This window comes from Heptranchias perlo, chromosome 12, assembly GCF_035084215.1.
Source record: "Heptranchias perlo isolate sHepPer1 chromosome 12, sHepPer1.hap1, whole genome shotgun sequence".
Taxonomy (NCBI): Eukaryota; Metazoa; Chordata; class Chondrichthyes; order Hexanchiformes; family Hexanchidae; genus Heptranchias; species Heptranchias perlo.
This window is the reverse complement of record NC_090336.1, coordinates 31,232,884-31,251,778: the sequence shown is the minus strand read 5'-3', so window position 1 is coordinate 31,251,778 and position 18,895 is coordinate 31,232,884. Positions and strand designations below refer to the sequence as shown.

The window sequence follows — 18,895 nt, the reverse complement described above, 5'->3', positions numbered from 1 at the left end:
TAAGAACATTCACCGCTTAGACTTGAGGGGTGATTTTAACCCTGCCCGCCGGCAGCATCCGGGTGGGTGGCAGTTAAAATCGGCCGGGAAATTTACTCGCCAACATTCTGCTATATTCCCGCATCCTGAAATTTTAACCTACTCTTTAACCCGATTTGCATATTTAAAGAAGGGCTCCACCTGAAAACAGTGGAGTCCTCTTTTAAATATGCAGTTCAGGCTCCGATGGTGTCATCGGGACCCAACTGGTGGCCTGGGTGGGAATGCCCATTGTGACCTTCCAGGTAAAGAAAGTGGGAAGAGGAGCCGGGACCAGAGGAAGTTTTTTTAAAAACTTTTTTTGTGTGGCTAAGAGTGCTCCACTAGGCCCCACAAGGAAAGTTTAGGCCTCCCCTTCTCTGGACTCCCACCTTTCCGATCGTGAGACCCTCCCAAAACCCCGTCCCCTACGCTGGGGACCATCCCTTCGGTCCTGGCTGGCGGCCTCTTGTTGCCCGAAAATCCACTCGTGCCCATCAGCCAGCTGCCGCTTTCCGCCTTTTTCAGGTGGGCAACTGACCGGGTGCATGCAGATGAAGCCCAAGAGTTAAAATCTCCCAAGCCTCGCTGTGCTGAGGTTAGGCGGGTTTGGCACTTGCTTCAGCTCCCACCTGTCCAATTCTCGCTCCGTGTTAAAATTGGGCTTTTAGACGTTTGGACAAAATGACAATTAATGCAAAATGTGTCTAGGGCATCAAAATCAGAAAACCTTTGCCCTATCAGAATAATGGCTGTGTGGTATATACAGTTTGACTCTCCACTGCATGGCTGACCTATACAACAGACTGGTTATTTATAGTCAGTACTACATGAGGCACTCTGAGTGGGACAACCCAACTGGTAAAAAGATCATGGCGCTGCGTACTCAGGTGGAGTCACTGTGTAACTCTCCCATTCAAAATCATAATGGATGGAAGAAAGGGGTATAACTACATACAAAACACACTTGTCATTGTGTAGAGTGGTCTAAAGTATTGGACTAAAGAAGTGAAGTCCTTCCCTACAAACAATACACAACACATTTCTCTGAGGGATTTCTAGCCTCACCCCTCTACTTACTATGGAATTAGATTATCATATCTAGATTAATTGGATGTTCCCTTTTTGTGTTGGAATTTTTTCCTCAAAATACTATTTTCTCCTGAGAATCAAGCAACAATTCAAAATGACAATGTACCTTTGATTTCACCAAGTATCTCCCCTGTATTGAGTCCAGCCATCTTCTCCTTCCAGTCCTTAGAGAGAAACTTCTCAACGCAGGATGATTCTGTGGAGAAAAAACATAATACATTATGAAGGAGAAACAGTACTGCTGCCTAGTCAAAATATGTTGATCCCATTAAGGAATATGCACGACATTTGATCGACATCTGAATTAATGAATAGCACACATGTTATGTTAACATAATGAACATTTATTACCACTTGGTTACTAAACAGTAACTCCCCAAATTCCATCAGTAATTGCCAAGACTTTCATTCTATTTGGCCACGTGCAACCATGGGTTCACGGGCCCACACCACAACGCAGCCTTTAATTTGCACTAAATTGACAGTTACACAATAGTTGGTGTGGGAAACAGAACACTGTCTGAGGTTGGTATGAAGCACATTGTTTGGGGCAGAGTGGAAAGGGTTTTACCTGATCCGGAAGGACTTGACCCCGACATTGGGCGTCCAAATAGAAAATGTTCCGTTCCCCAGCACTAACAACCCTCGCCTTAACAAGCACACAAAAAATTACCTCTTCTTGCTGTAGTGTTTGATGGTTTAATCATGGAAAGGTCCAAAGTGAGACATGTTATTCAAAATACTTGATTACAAAATACTGTCCTATGAGCTGTTAGTTGGAGCAGAATTATTCTGCAAATTAAATCCCACAGGAGTTTTATCCATTCATCATCACTTTCTATTTCCTATGTCAAGTCAGTTTTCAATCCAGCAAGTTAATTTGCCGTTAATTCTACGAGCCTTGATAATTTTGGAAAGCTTTGTGTGTAGAACTTCATCAAAATGCCTTCTGAAAATCCAAGTAAACTGCACCTTCTCATTTAGTTACCTGCTCGAAGAATTCCAGTGAATTTGTGAGGCATGAACTATTGCCTCTAAATCCATGGTGACTATTCCTTATGGCTCCTTTATTCTTTACGTGAACATTGATAGCATCTCATAAAATGCTCTCATGCATTTTCCCCATTATGGATGTTAACTCCCCGATTCATCTCTTGCTCTTTTTCTTAATATTGGAATTAACATTTACTATTCCCTCATGCTAAACTACAGCTCCTATATATACATATATGTATGGAGCTCGCAAAAACATTAACCAGAACCTCACTCATTTCCTTAAGGATTCCAGAGCGCATCCCATCTGCTACAGGTGCCTTGTATGCATTTAATTCTTCAAGTTTCTTTATTACACATGCTTTGCTAATATCTACATATGTTACAAATTGCTGAGCCAAAATAACTGGATCTGAAATTTGGCCACAGTCTTCATCTGCGAAAGTGGACATGAAGAATTAATTTAACACATCTGTCATTTCCTGAGCCTCCATAATATTTCTACCCAATGTATCCCTTAAAGGCCCTATCGGCACTTTCTTACTCCGATTACATATAGCTTTCATTCTGACTGTTCACTTCCCCACTCCAATATTCATTTTAATTAGCCTCAAATGACTTTGTGTCACTCCCCGCTACTCTGCGTTCTGGTAATCTCTGCTGTCCCAACCTCTCCTCTTCTGCTGAAGCAACTGATGCTGGGGTATAGGTGCACAGGTATCAGTCACCTTTCAGCATCTCAATCTTCACGCATGAGCCTAGTTGGTGAGTGCCAGCAGACTATTCTACAGTCGAGGGCATCACATCTGATCCTGATCCCATCCTGACCCAACATCCACGGGTGCACACACTTCCTTGCAGGATAGAGATTAGCAGCAAGAACTCTAGGCTGATTCTCCCATCTCCTGCCCACTTGTAATGCCCCAACTCCCACCCCAACTATGTGTTTCCCATATTTTCTAAAATAATTGGCCTTTAGGTTGTTCTTGACTTCCTCAGTGAGCTGCAATGATCTTGACCTTGTTATTTTTCTTGTAGGGGATATACTTCCTTTCAACTTTTTTTTAAGGATCTCTTCCAAAAATAAAATCAATTTTTCTTCTGTTATTTTGTTTCCTAGTTTCACTTCCTCTTTAATCCACTCCATTTCTCTTTTTCTTTGACAGTTTGCAAGGCGCAATCAAGAGTTTGCTGGCTCACCATTTATTTGTCGCAGATGAGTTTTTTTTTCTCATTTTAATGAGGATCAGCGGGTTTTCACCATGGAATTGTCGAACTTCGAATCAAAGGTAACTTTGCACCTCTTCAAGGGCTGCACTTAATTTGTAGGCCCAGTACTGTATTTCTCTGTTTGGTTGTTGTTACTCCATGTAAGGTTTGAGTGTATTTATTTTTGTACAATAGTAATTATTACTAGAAAGTTAAAACCCTGGTTTATTATGTAGCAGATTTGAATAGATTCTGGAGTAACTCATTCACTCTGGAGTGACATCCATGCTTTGGAACCAGAAAAGTTCCAGAAGCCTGGAGCATTTGGAAAATATGTTGAGAAAGTTAGGTCTTTAACCTTTCTGAAGTGCAGAAAACCGGATATTAACATCAGCATTTCTCGTGCGTGAGAAAGTTTGCATTTGCTTTTGTTTTTCCTTCTTGACGTTTGTTTTATTTTTTGATGCAGTGGTTATCAGTGGCCTCTTTGGCAAATATCAGGATGGATGATATAAAAAACTGAATCTTGGAATCCACTGCCATACATCTTTTTAAAATGTTCACAAATAAACAATCATCTTCACTCTCCACCCCCCACCCACCTCCCCAACCTACCCAATTTTCTCTCCTGAAAACATTGATCCTTGCTAGGTACGAGTTTCTTCCATGCTGGGAGCCTTGCAGTATGTTGCCCAAATGTCCATTCCCCATAGACAAACCTAGACAGTAAGTGTTAGCAGTCTATTCAACCTGTGATGAGGTCGAACCCAATCCTGTTCGCACCCAATATCCACATGCACATTCCAGCAAGGATCGTTGGAAAGTGATCAGGAGTTGGAATCCTGACTGATTTTTTCCTCCTTTCCCTACCCAGTTATACCAAAGCCAAATGCAATGTTCCTACCTACACCCTAGCTGAGATCAGCTAACAACAACTTGCATTTATAGAGCACCTTTCACATTAAAAAAAAGTTCCAAAGCTCTTCACAATTGGGCATAAGGAAAATAGATGCTGAGCCAGTAAAGGAGAGGTTTGGAGTGGTGACCATAGGCTTGGTCAAAGAGATGGGTTTGAGAAGGTTTTTGATAAAGAAGCTCAAGGTGGAGAGATTTAGAGAGGGAATTCCAGAGAGTAGGACACAGGCAACTGAAGGCTGTGCCACCAATGGATGAATGAAGGGAGTGAGGGAATGCAGAGGGTCAAAATTTGAGGAACAGAGTTTTGTGGGAATATAGGGCTGGTGGAGGTTGCAGAGATAGGATGCAGGGATTTGAAAATGAGGTTTTTAAATGTAATGTTTTGGGGAACAGGAAGGCAGTGCAGGTCGGCGAGGACGGGGTGATGGGTGAGTGGGAAGATGCATGTGTCATTGATTCGCATAAATTGAATTTTGTGAGGCCAGCAACAAGAACTTTGAATAGTTGAGTCTGGGGGTGACAAAGGGTGTCACCAATGGATGGGCAGAGGTTGAGGGGGCTGGAAGTAAACATTTTTTGTGGTGGAAGGGATATGGGGTCAGAATCTAAGTTCAGGGCCAAATAGGACACAAACAGTGTGGCTCTGCCTGAGGCAATGGCCAGGAAGGTGAGGAAGGAATTGGTGGCAAGGGAGCAGAGTTTATGGTGAGGGGGGGGCCAAGACAATGGCTTTGGTCTTCCAGAGGAAGTTGCGACTCATCCAAGTCTGAATATCTGACAAGCAGTCTGACAATACAGAGATGGTTGAGGGGTTGATAAGAGGTAGTGGAGAGGTAGAGCTGGGCGTCATCAGCATACATGTGAAAGCTGACCCCATGTCTGCAGATGATAATACTGCAGACCAGGGATCAAATCTGGGACCTTCTTGTCTATATGACTCAGTACCATATCAAGTAGTACATTTACCCACTGAACTATCTGGGTACACCTATTTTTAAAATGCTGTTAAATTTTCTTGTTTCAGTTTCTCCTTTATGAGTTTGTCTTTGCATAACCAGTCCCATTTCCACATCATTGTAGGCATTGGATTTTGTTATGCAGTTTTTATGTCATGTGACCAGAGAAGGCATTTCACAGAAAAATAATATCAGTGATTATAGTCTTATAATAAAAATATTTGACCCTTCAATTCTGGAATAACACAATCATTGGGAAAGAAGAAAAACAGTATTGTTTGGAACATTCTGTCTCTGCCGCCTTATTGACGCAGTTTGCAGTTTATTCAAAGAAGAAGAGTTATCTTAGGCTGACAGCTTTAGAAAGGTGGATCAGAAGACTGTCTGCACTGATAAGCAACACTACAAAGTAAACGTAAAAGCAAGCACTAGGTAAAAGATGATATGAAGTACACACTATCAGCACCCAGCAATGAAAACAATTAACATCTATTCCCGCTGTGATGAATCAGGCCAGGAATTGCTGGAATTCCGCTTTCTGTCGCAAGAACTGTGATAAAAAACATGTTGCTAACTATCAGACCCTGGGCTCTGAAGTCTTCTTCGAAGCTGGGGGTCAGCTTGTTCTCATCAAGTTGAACTTTTTCTTGTGGAGTCTCACGTGTTTTTTTTTGACAGCACAGATCAGTGCAGGGACCCAGACATTGAAAACTAAAGATAGAAGATCAAAGGACACTTACCAAAGCTGGTGTGCCTTCCATTAAAAAATACATGCAATATTGCATAAATAAATTGACTCGTTGAGTTTTATCCCTGTGGGCTGGCACTGGTAGGCAGCCTGGGCCTATAAATCTGTAAAGAGCGGTATCTGAGAACAATTGCGCTCTGCATTTGTCCTGCAACATTTTGATATGAAAGGTTACAGTGTTCAAAGCAAAGCACTAACCATGTTGAGCAGCAGGAATTGGGCTGTTCCAGAAATTAGAGAAAGTAATGGCAGTGGGTTGGATTTTTGTTTAGGATCATTTAATTTATACTTTTACAAAACCAGCCATGAGAACAAAGATATCTAATCTTTGCTTTTCATCTCCATTCTCAAAAACACAAATAAATAATTAAAATCTTTCATTTACAAAATGGGGTAAACCAGAAAATTCAGAGGATCTTTGCTGTAACAATTTACATCAAGAACCCAATATAAAAATAGCCCTCACTAGATTGGGTAGATATGACATAATTCTGACATTTGCCATCGCCAAATGCCACCTTTGCTACATAACAACTCTCACTACCCTCCAAAACTAAACTATCGTGTGATTGCTGACCCCATGCCTGCAGATGATCCAAATCATCATTTTGAGACATTTTCACAACATGTTAAGGTGCTTTATAAATGCAAATCTTTAATTTCCTTCGTTTCTCTTCAGATGCGTGTCAGCACTTCCAACGGCAGCAGAATTAAGGCAGCAAAGAGAATGGGTCACATTGATGGCAACACCTCAAAACATTTTTAGGCGCTAGTTCAGCATAGGCCTCTCTCTCTCTGTAACATCACCCTCACTCCAATATCCTGTGACCTCTTGTGTAACGGTTTATGGCTTCCTCACTAATCAAAAACCCATACAAATGTAATCCTCGATATAATGGGCAGATATGAGGACATTCTACAAGGTGGACCTTGACAGCCACCATCCTTTTAGTTTCAAATTGATTGTGATGACCTTCCAAAGTGAAGGTGAAACACCCCAAAGTAAAGGGGACAGGTCAAATCCATGGCAGCACCTCAAAAATTTGTAATCACTACATAAGCACCAGCAAACAGGATTACAGGATTAGTCACCAACATCAAACATGTCATTTCGGGGTCAATCTATGCTGGGTAAAGGGAAATCCATCGCATTTCAACTGCTAACAGTCAGTGCTGTGTATACCATAGCTATAAGAGAACTGCAAGCAGAGGAGTGAACAAGTGAATGCCTAGACTTAGCCACCCTGGACTTTTAATGACAGTGAATGGTCAGCAACTATTCTAGTATTACATAGTGGCCTTTACCTAGGTGCACAGGACTTCAGCAACTATACAGAGCATTATGCATGAAAAGCAGTGTACAATTTGAGCTGTAAATGTGATCTGGCACAGGCACAGGAACCACAGATGGGACTCTGCAGTCCTCCTTGGAAATGCAGCCATCAATTTATTCCTGATCTCTTGTTATTTGGTTGAAGAGAAGATAGTATTGAAAGCCATGGAATCTCAGCAGTAACACAGTTATCAAACTGCAGTAGTGGGTTCTGATTCCAACATTTGAATTGATCAGTTTAGGAATGCAATGGACTAAACTTCAGGAAATGTTTCAAATTGTTTGACCCACAATTGAGGTTGATGTGCAGTTTGAATTTTCAGGCCATCCCACAATAAACAGGCATGCCTCAAATGATTTTTCATCTTTGTTGTACCAGCTTCTGTCACTAGGAGCTATACTGGCCGCCTTCCTGCCATGCTCTCTTGTTTACTTTTCCACTCAGTGCCATTCTCCATCAGGTAGCATCTGAAGGGGAAGATGGCAATTCTGTGGCAGATCCCAACACCCACCAAAAGGTGGGTCTCTGATGTCACCAGAACAAGGTAAGTTGAGTCGGCAGGTTTCTAAGTGCAGCCAGCAGTGTAAGAATGACGCACATTGAGTCACCTGCACTTTTACAGCGTAAAACCACCTTAATTGTGGTGTTGTAGCATGGGCGTGTCAACTATTACTGCAATTACAACAGTAGCCCCATAGTATAATACTCTCTGATAGCCTACACTCTCTAATGATATAATAGCTCCATCAGTGAAAACATTCTATTTATATCACAATATAGCGCAATGATATTTTACATTATTTACAGTCCCCTTTGTATTAGACAACCTAATATGTTCCCTTTATTATACTTTCTGACATCCTGCAACCTCTAATATCACTATGTTTCCATTTTCTAGTTGAAGAGAGTTCATATAACGCTCTCTTTACAACACCCCCATACTAGAGCATGCTTTTTAAGGAGTTCCAAAAGCTGATGCTACTAAGAGGGTCCATTAAACACTGCTGCTTACACCTCTCCTATTTTGTGTGGAAATGTAAACAGTGAACAATACCATAGGTTAAAGGAATTTAAACATAAATGGAGGTTATACAGGGCAACCACCCATCTGTTTTTGAACTTGACAGTCCAAGAAAGAACTTGCATGCATATAGCACCTTTCATGAGCCAATGAGTTACTTTTCCAGTGTAGTCACTGTTGTAATGTAGCATAACAGTTTTGAGGGGGTGACCATCTGGTAATTTTAATAATTGAAATCTGGACAGAAAAAGTTTTGTTTTCATTTGCTGCACTTTAACTAGTGGTGCAGGCATGCACGAACAAGGTTTGATTCATTTTCCCACATATACACGTGGCCTCACTTGGTGTTTCAGCTTATGCAAACGAGCACACTCATGTACGTTCAAATTCAAAACATGTGCCTGCAAACAGTAATTTTAAAGACCATCCCTGTCTGATGTTGGACTGGGCAAAATGTGGTCATCACAGGGAACTGGGCACTGGTCACGGTTCTCATCATCTCACCTGGCCAACCCATACTTTTGAAGAAGAGTCCGCACCCAAAGCATTAACTGTCTGTTCTCTCCACAGCTGCTGCCTGACTGTTACTCGCATTTTCTGCTTTTGTTTCATACCTTGTGGCAGTTTTTACAAATATCACCCATTGTTTTGTACCAAGGGACAACAGATCGAACACTTCACACAACATCAGAGGATGCCTCCAGATCACAAAAGCACACCATGTGACTGGCTCCCAGTGATTTACTCCTGGCTGCCTTGAACTGCATCGTATGCCAGCATTGATATAATGCATTATCAATCAATAACAGTTCACATCTGTGTAGCATTCAAAGAAGAAAGACTGCATGAAACGGCTGCACTATAATTGAGATTGTAACTAACTTATTTTTTCAACAAAATTCTGTTCAATACCAAATAAGGGCAAACTTTAAACATTATTTCACACCAGTTATAAAAGCTAACACCAAACTAAGGGCAATCAACTAACACGATTATATTGAGAAAGGACCCAGCCTGCAACAGGGACTGGAGTGTATAGTGGATGTCCAGAACCTTGTTATTATTTAGTTTGATAAGTTTCCTTTTACCTTTATAATTAAGGTTTTCTTATTATTTGATTTTTAGTTGATGACACTGGGGCAACCCAGTGTCTCCTTATCGGTTATTTTAGAAAAGCAACAGGGGAAATAGAAAGGACTTTGAAGCGTTTCCAGATTTAGACTCGGAAGCTGCAACTCTAGCAGCAGCACCATAATAAACGGGTGGGCCTGCTGCCGCCAGCAGCCTGGACAACCATCTTGTGAGGTACTTTTACCTGCACCACCAAAGGCAGCCCTCACAGCTGGCCCAGCAACACGGACAGCTACTGCTACCTGCAATAGTTTTCACATCACTGATCTATACAAAGCTTCCCCAAATATAGGTAAAAGTCCAGATGCCAGAATTAAAAGTCACAATCATAGCTTTTGAACAACTGCAATGTGCTATGAAATCTACCCTACAGTGTAAACAGCAAAACCCTACAATACCAACAGCCTGGACAAAAAGAACCACTTAAATATATAAAGGCAACAAAAGAAAAGTGCATAGTCTGTTTTGTGTATACTCCACTTTAAGTGTATAGCTTGTGTAAAGGTGCCATTGTTCCTCGTTCCGTTCAGAGAGTCCTGTAAAGTGCATTATAATAAGGGTCATTTTCGTCTTCCTCTATGAGTTGCAGCCATAAACACAATGCCCTATGTAGATTAATGGCTCTATTGTTACCTCTTGTAAATGGTAATCTGTCAATTGTGTTTCTAAACAGGTCACTTTAACACCTCATTATTCACTAACTTGAATGTCATGCCTGTGAGTTCTTGATGATTTTCTGAGCTATTCAGAGTTTTTCTGAATAACTCTGTTTTACAGAAAGCACCTTATACTGACCTGCTATTTTAAAAGTGTTTTTACATTGCAAGAGTGCAGCCAACTGCAGATAAAAATGTAGGTAAATGATTCTGCTCCCTCACAGAGAAAACATGGAGAGCTGGCCCACATCTTGCCCTCTGGGTCTCCATATTAACAATGGAGCCCAGCAGGCCTACAGAGCCTCCTTCCCAAAGTGGGAGAGCATGGAGACCACTCTCCTGAACCACAATCCCAGAACTCAGTGTTAAGTCACAAAAGCAAAAGCATCTTTAGTCTGCACGCCCTGGATTATGGTCAAAGAATTTGTGGAAAAATCACTTATACACATAAAGGGTCGTGATCTCCATGATAAAAGTACTTGTCGTTCTGACGAAAAGACCAATGACCTGAAATGTTAACTCTATTTCTCTCTCTCCACAGATGCTGCCTGACCTGCTGAGTGTTTCTAGCATTATCCCAGAACTTTTGTTATTTGGAGATAGAGAAGCAATTTTTGTCACATTGACATCACTCCTCAGTAACGTAATGAAGAAATTTGATACAATTTACCTCATTGCTGAGTGTTTGTCAACAAACAGAGAACACACACTTTTACCAATATAGTACACCTGTATAGAAATGTGCTGAAATTGAATTTGCTTATAAGGATCCTGGTTCACTATCTTTTCTTACTATGATGTGGACTATAACTTGGTGTTGTAAAATTGTTTACAATTTTCTTACTATGTTCAGAGCACACTGATATACATCATGACTCAGACTCATAGTAGGCTTGATAGGCCCTGAATGACTCAAAGCTCAGGCTGGAACATACTTTCTCCATGCCAGCCAATCTTTTGTGTTTCTTAGCAGAAGTGAAACTGTTCTAACTATAGATTGAATTCATCTACCCAAAAGGATGTGGTTAAGAACAAAATTCAGACAGCTCAGTTACTCTGCCAGATAATATTACCTGGGCCATGGTTTGTGAAAAATGAAAATTCTTAACCCAGCATGGAAGCTTTTCTGCCCACTACTGAATTGTATCGATTGGCTCCAGGTATCACTCCGGTTATGCAGATGTTCAGTTAGACACTACTGCATTGATTTCCAAGTCCCCAAAGGGACAATCCTGTTGCTGGGAGATATACAGGAAATAAAGGAGAGGCTCACTCTGGTGTCAGACCAAGCTCACGTTTACATTGCCATATTTTATGTTTTGATACCAAATCATTAATATGGTACACACAGCCAGAAGAATAATTTTAAAACAACCATCATATCAAGATGAGAGAGAGGGGCAAGAAGGAAAGCTTTAGTTCACTGTAAAGTAGATCCACATTATTCAATTTGGTTATCCTTTAATCAGAGTGATGGTTAGGTCCAAGCCCTTATTGTGGGACTGAGCTGAACAGACCAGTATGGTTAGATTTTCCAACCCTCCTGCTTTTGGTCGGAGTTTCCGATATGGGGGATTCCACCCCCGAGCGCTGCCTCTAGCAGCCCGGGAGATCAGCTCTTTACATTTCTGGCTGCAATGCGCCCCCCCCCACTCCTCCCACTGCTCCGTGACGTCACCGGCTGCTGTTAGTGAAGCCTCCGGCTCGATGACCTCACCTGACCACCAAAGCAGAGAGCTGCGACTGGCTGGTGTGCCAGAAACAGTCATGAGGGGGCTGCTGGAGAGTCTGGAACCCGGGGGGGTGGGGGGGGGCGGTTACTAGGGAATTGGCTCTTCTCACCTGAGGAATTAATATCCAGCGCAATTAAGGTAACGAAATCTCCAGAGGCAGGGGGCTTTTGCAATCATCATGTGCCTCTTCCAATTCTTATTATGGACTATTCAGAGCTTCCCATACCTTTAAATTATAGCCGAGGAGCATTTGAAATCCAATAATTAACGTTTTCTATTTTATTTCTGAGATAGTAGAAGAATTATGTACTTCTATTATCTTAGAAATAAAGATTCTTTATTTCTAAGAGTCTTTAACTTCTCAAGAGAAGCTTTGAAGTAGGTCATGTCTCCTCTCTATTGGTGTCAAAGCGGAAACTGGGGAATGGGGGTTCGGTGGGGTGGACTGAAAGGAGGGAGACTGGGGAATGGGGACTCGGGGGGAGAGATGGAGACTGGGGAATGGGGACTCGGGGGAAGAGATGGAGACTGGAGAATAGGGACTCAGGGGGAGAGATGGAGATCGGAGAATGGGGATGGGGAGAAAGGGAGACTGGGGAATGGGGACTCGAGGGGAGAGATGGAGACTGGAGAATGGGGACTCAGTGTGGGGAGGAGGTGGAGACTGGGGAATGGGGGCTTAGGAGGAGAGATGGATATTGGAGAATGCGACTCGGGGAGAGCTGGAGACTGGGGAATGGGGGCTTGGGGAGGGAGGGAAACAGGATGGGGGATCGGGGGATGGGAGGTTGGGGGGAGAGATGAGGAATGGGGGAGAGAAGGGGACACTAGGTCAGGGGATTGGGGCTCAAGCAAGGGGGGGGGGGGAGGGGAAATGGGCATGGGGACCAGCATTTCATGCAGAGCCAGGAGCAGCAGCAGCAAGGTGGTGAGTGGGAGTGGCACTGAGAGAGGAGAAGGCAGTAAAGAGGTGTGTGAAACCTGGAGACCTTACTGTGGGTAAATAGTGAAAGATTGTTTCCATTGGTGGGTGAATGGGGAACTAGGGAATTGAAACCAAGGATTTTCACTTGAAGAACTAAGGAGATGGGAAGAGGATGGGTCTTGAAATGAGGGCTTTTAGACCGTGGGATACTTTGCCACATGTGGCTATTGAGTTTGAGACTAAAACTTCATTTAAACCTGAAGAGGATAAATATTTGAAAAGGAGGAATGGGGTTACAGGAGAGAGGACCAGCACCGGGGACCGAATGGGCTCCTCCTGTGCTGTAATTTCTATAATTCCATGAAATTTCTCCTTTATTGAGACTAAGCCCAGGGAGTGGTTTAGAAATGTTGGCGTGAACTGAGTTTAGGACGATGTGCCCTGTGAGAAGTCCCACAAACACTGAGGCTACTGCAGTCTCTCGGTTTGGTTCAGGTCAGTCTAAAGCGGCCGGTTTTGACGTGTGAAGTCCAAGTACAGATCAGCTCTGAGTGAGATTCCCAGTTCAGGGTTGTCGCCTTCACATGGAACCAGAGTCCAAACCAAAGTCCCAGGAGATGGAGAGAGAATGGGGCCTATTAAAATTGGCATCAACTAGGGAGCCTGACCGCATCTTGTGCAGTGCCGGGGATTTCTGGCTACGATTTCAGGGTGAATATCAGCGGGTTATAGAATTACTGCTAGTTACAGGTAGGATACTGGGGCATTACACCTATTACTTACTACCAGTTATATATAGACTATCAGTTAGTTATTTTATTACTGTTGGTTATGCGGGGAATCTGAGTGTTACCAGTATTACTTAATATAATCCTTTATAAGGTAAATGCAATAACATTTTTGAAGTCATGTAATCAAAAATCACATGATCAGACTTCACATGATCAAGCATCACATGGTCAGAACATCACATGATCAAACCTCCAGGAATGCTTCCAACCAGAGTTGGCAACCCTAAGTATGGTCTGTCCCAGATTTGATTCTTGGTCTGTTGTGAATTACCTGATTTTAGTTGAGACAGATAGTAGGGCTGATATAATTGGCTTCAGCACTTCTGGGTGGGAGGGGGAGCAGGAGGAGGAGGAGGAGGAGGGTGGGGGTTCCCATTCCTGATTGCTAGTCAGTGACCTCTGTTGGAAAATGCATGTGAGAAAGGACAGGATTAGGCTTGGCTGGGACACTGTCCACAATCAAATAACCTGTCAACACTTACTGTCTCGGCTCACACATGAAGAATGACCATTTGGACAAGAGAGCATCTGATGCCTGGGGAACCCTAACACAGCAATCTGCACTTTTATAATGAAGGGAGATGGGGAGAAAACTGGAAGAAAAAAAACTGTCCAGGATGTAAATATTAAAGCATTTTAGTCCATATTTTCCATTCAAAAGATCAATGTGGTTAAAACTAAACTTAATGCTTTTACTTTGCAAACATCTATATATTTCAAGTTTTTTTAAACAATCCTTAAATGTTAGGTTGTACAGAAGATGAATAGGTTAATGCTGTTACATTTACAGTGGACAGTTGTGGCTGAATGAATCCCAACTATTAAAACTAAACACAAAGTGTAAGTTCTTAGCATTAAAGGCATCACCCCTGTGATTTATTGGTTCGAGTCAAAAAGAATTACAGTCCATAATTCAGGTCTACATCTGTACCTAATTCAAACAAAGCTATACTACTAAATTTAAATTCATAGTTTTATAAATAAAAATGACAGGAACGTATAAATACGAGGAACTGCCTGAGAGACATAATTTAACTTTAAATGGCTTAAACTCTTGAATTGTTAGACATTAAGGCTTATTTTTCTAATAATAGGGATTTATGCTTTGGATAAAATGTCTCCAAAAGCAGCTGGTTGCTGCCATGGTGACCTGCCTCTTGGTTCCTATAAACGATTTTATTTCTTCCCATATAAGAAGCTATTGACATAAACATCAACACAGATGCTCCATGAGAAGGAGCCCTGCTTTCGCAAGCACTTGATCATCCAGGAATGCGCCAACTGCTTAAGATAATCCGGTGCCAGCTCAGTTTGTGCACCACACTCCCCCTGGGGAGTGGCTTCAGGCCTGCTCCTCATTTTTCACTTTTCACTCCCTACACCTAAGACTTTAGACTGCAGGAAAAGAAGTGCATTGTGTGCCAAGTGATGCATGCCTAGAATGGCTTTTCTCAAACATAACAAAGCCCAGAAACAATTAACCCTCCAAACTCCAGGGCTATTCTAGATGCAGTGAGGTATTTGGAGACAGTTTTCATTCGGATCTACTTTTTTCCCTCCACTTTTCTCCACAGGGCTCTAATTCAAGCTGGGATCCTGTTTCATGGGTAGTGGCAATTCTCCATTACCTCATCCTAGGGGTCAGTATTCATATATGATCCCAAGCAATTTAGCTGTGGGAGACATTACGGCCAAGCCCAATCCTGCCCTCACCCGATGTTCACTCATGCACTTTCCAGTAGGAATCAATGGGAACCTTAACGGATTGTCCCCTCCCCAGTCCAAGGGTACTGCAGCAAATGGTACCCCCTCTGTCACTCCAGATCAGATTAGCTAACTCAGCACAAACTGGGAATAAAACCTAAGAATTTTGCTGGACTGAATGGCTCAGCTCAACGCAGTCGTGCCTTTAAAAATTGAGGCATCGGGGAAACCTCACAAATTTGGAGTGTAGGGAATTGGCAGTGGAGTGACATTTATGTTCAAGTCACATCATGTTCAACTCCGAATTCAAACCTGGTACAGAAACTCACCCCTGCAGTTGATGATTTCGTGCCAAAAGGAATCTTAGCAGATTCCTGAAGTCAATTAGACACCACCTTTGCCTTGCTAGCAAATTTTAATGGGCAGCACTGTAAATCAGCCCTTTGGCATCCATCATGTTGGGAGTTATATTGTTATGTGGTATGATATTGGATTTAACTGATCTTCTGTTCTCATTTTTGCATTGTTTAGTTAGCACCTACAAGTCTAAAACCAATTCTGTCAACTGATCATTATTACAAGATAAGTTTTTAGCCCTTGTTCTGGTTAAATTGTCTTTGCATTCATTGTTTCCTTAAGTATACATGTTCAGTATAACTTTAATAAAAGGCACCAATATAAATTGCCTATTATAATAGTCTGAGTTATCCCTCCGTGAGGAATAGGTTAAGTGGGGAAGCTTTGATGGCAGTGAACACCGAGGGGTTGAGGCTGAAGGCAGGGAGTCAAGAGGCATCTGGCCCAGAAAATCCACGGGGATATAGGATTGCATCTGCCGCTGACCCCAAATTTCGTGGAGTCAGGGCATGTATTTTCGGTTGTGTGGGGCGCATCTGCAGCTGGCCCGGAAAGAGTTGGGGGGCTGGGTCCCTCCCATAGAAAACTGCAGATTGTGTCCCCAGCAGCTTCCTGTGTCAAGAGGCCACTTTAATTTTAAAAAAACTTTTCTTAAACCACCCCCCCACCGCCCCCGATCTTCAGGAGTCCAGGCCAGGATCATGGCCCGGATCGCTCTGGTGGGGCCCATTTCTGCCCATCAGGAGGTCGGTATGCCTCATCTCACTCAGAGCACCCACCTCCAAAATTACACTTGATCCCTTTGAGGTCAAGAAAACACAAACTCCTAGTGTAGGGAGTTGCTGCCTTCAGCCCTGCCCCACGGGTGTCAGTGGTCTTTTGGGGCAGACAGAGGCTTCCCCCCATCCCCCCCCCAACCAAAGAAGTTCACAGGAAACTCCATCGCAAGTTCATGATCCGTCATGTCCTGTCCTGACAGAGACTGTGCCTGTTCTGCTGGACCCCTGCTTCAGTTACGGTGGGAGTCTGCCTATACAGCTGAACACCCCGCCCAATTTTCTTTTCCCTTGAAGTCAATGGCTTTTCGCCTGACGATAAAAGTTAAAATTACCTCCTATTTCTCATTTACCAAACATACAAGATTAAGTTGCTGATCATAGAGAGCACAGGCTCACTTATGGAAGCTGCCTTTTCTAGCGAGAATGAGACTAAAGCCAAATTGTAACTCTCTGGTATCTTGTTTAAGCGATTAGTTTTTATGTGTGAACCTAGAGAGAGAGAACTAGGAGGCTGATTGACAATAGATGGTTAATTCTGTCCTCTTCCACAATCCACACATGAATACTTACCAGCAGTAGTCACTGGACAGCTATCAGGAGCATGATCTCTACATAACAACAGTAACTACACTTTAATAAGTAATTCATTGGTTGTGAAGCATTTTAGGACATTTTGAGGATGTGAAAGCAATTATATAAATACAGGTTCTTTCTGCCCTTGCAAATCCATAGACATTGAGGCCAACTATAGCATGTCTATCAGCACCTAGCTGATTTCAGCTAACTCAGCACAGCCCAGGGATCAAACCTCTGAGAGGCTCAGTTCTGTGGAAGCAGTGTATTTACTATCTGAGCTATTGAAGGAGCTACTGGTCTTAGTATTTTTGTTGCTTTTGTCATCTTGAAAGGGTTAAACTTCAGCTTTATGAGCTGAACTATATCCAAACACTGGGAGTGCACTGGAGAATGAAGACAAGAATGTCTTTCAAATAACTTGAAAACTGCAAAAGAGTGGAATGAAAACAATAGCTCATCCCTTGTCAGTATTTACATTTTCCCAAGGTCTTCATGGCATACCATGCAGTCCCTCAAAGGGCCTGGCTCGGAGCTGGTAAGCCCAAGGAAAAGGCTGCTTTTGGAATGCATTCAAGACTTTACAATATCCCACCAGACTGCCACTGGCAGCACAGAAGAAAAGGAAGAAACAAATGGTTTTGTGACTACATTATACCCAGGACTCAATCATCATTAGCCGGTATTTAGAGAGGATAGAGAGAGCAGACTGTTACAGATAATTATTTACAATGATCCATTTTAATCCATCATTGCCACGTTCACAACATGATACACCAGAACTAAACAGCAACTCATCTGACTCATTAAGACTTTATCGAGAGCTCCCCTGTTGGATCAGCTCATTTTTTCAATGCACAGCCAAGACATACAGACCAGGAGGATCCCAGGTTCAATTGCGGAGGGGTGGGGGGACGCACTACATTTGGTCTTAGTGCTCCTAGGTTGGGGAGGGGGAAAATAGCCAAAATTGCTGCTCCTGAATACTATCCTGTGACTCCTGCTGGAGAGTGAATATTTATGGATACCAGGTGTGGGTAAGGCTGGGCACACAGTTATGCCCATAACAGTTGAACAGAATGACGATGCTCACTCTCAAAAACTCATGTGAATAATATTCAAGGTGGAGGAAGGCAACTGACTCATGTGGAATTTCACATCACCAAGGAGTTAACCCCTTCAGATGACAGAGAAAGGGGAGAAAGCCTGTTGGGAGAAAATTAGCCAGATTTTATTTTTAAAGACTTTGCACAGAAACGTCAGAAAATTGCAGCTGTTTTCCTGTGTATTTTAATTAAAATAGACTTGTCTAGCACAGAGTCTGAAGCTATAAAGTAATGCTTTTTTTTTGTAACCTACTGGAAAAGCTGTGTGTTTAAACATTTGTACATTTGGAAAATGGATAACATTTGGATTTGGGACAAGAATCTGTGAGCTGTCAGTTATTAGTGAGGACATTGCTCTGGTTAGAGTGAACACTTGGCTGTGGACTTCACGCTGTGATTTGTGATTTATGACAAACCTGAAATTAATCTTTTGGCTACTATAGCCTTTAAAGGTTTAATTTATTCTTTTCTTTTAAAAAAAATGTTTTAATCAAATATTCATGATATTCGTATATTCTTCAATGGGGAAACAAAATTCTGGTGAGGAAACCATTCTTTTCTGTTTTTCAGTGCACCTATCAGAGAACTCTTATTTACATCTTTTTCCTGCTATGAATTATTGACAATTGATGTAACTGGGGCCTTGCACTCCCTGTGTAAAGCTTACTCCATTATACCATAAAACTGTTTCCTTTCACAGAAAGTGTTATTTTTGCTATATTTGTGCATCATTTCAGTTCCACAAATTTTTTTTTATCATTAGTGTTATTTGCCAATTAGGCGGAAATACTTGCTAAGCTTTTTACTGTGTTTTATTTATTTTACCAACACGCAGAATGGAGATACACAGT

General features: G+C 42.2%; 1 protein-coding gene across 11 annotated transcripts in view; it reads right to left on the bottom strand.

The window, feature by feature from the left end:
* sox6 (SRY-box transcription factor 6) overlaps positions 1-18,895 on the bottom strand; it is a 519,057-nt gene that overhangs the window by 198,525 nt on the left and 301,637 nt on the right. For all 11 annotated transcript variants that reach the window (XM_067993894.1, XM_067993896.1, XM_067993891.1 and 8 more), the window contains one exon: positions 1,217-1,306. In XM_067993894.1, the coding sequence (XP_067849995.1) occupies positions 1,217-1,306 (90 nt within the window). The remainder of the gene's footprint in view (positions 1-1,216; positions 1,307-18,895) is intronic.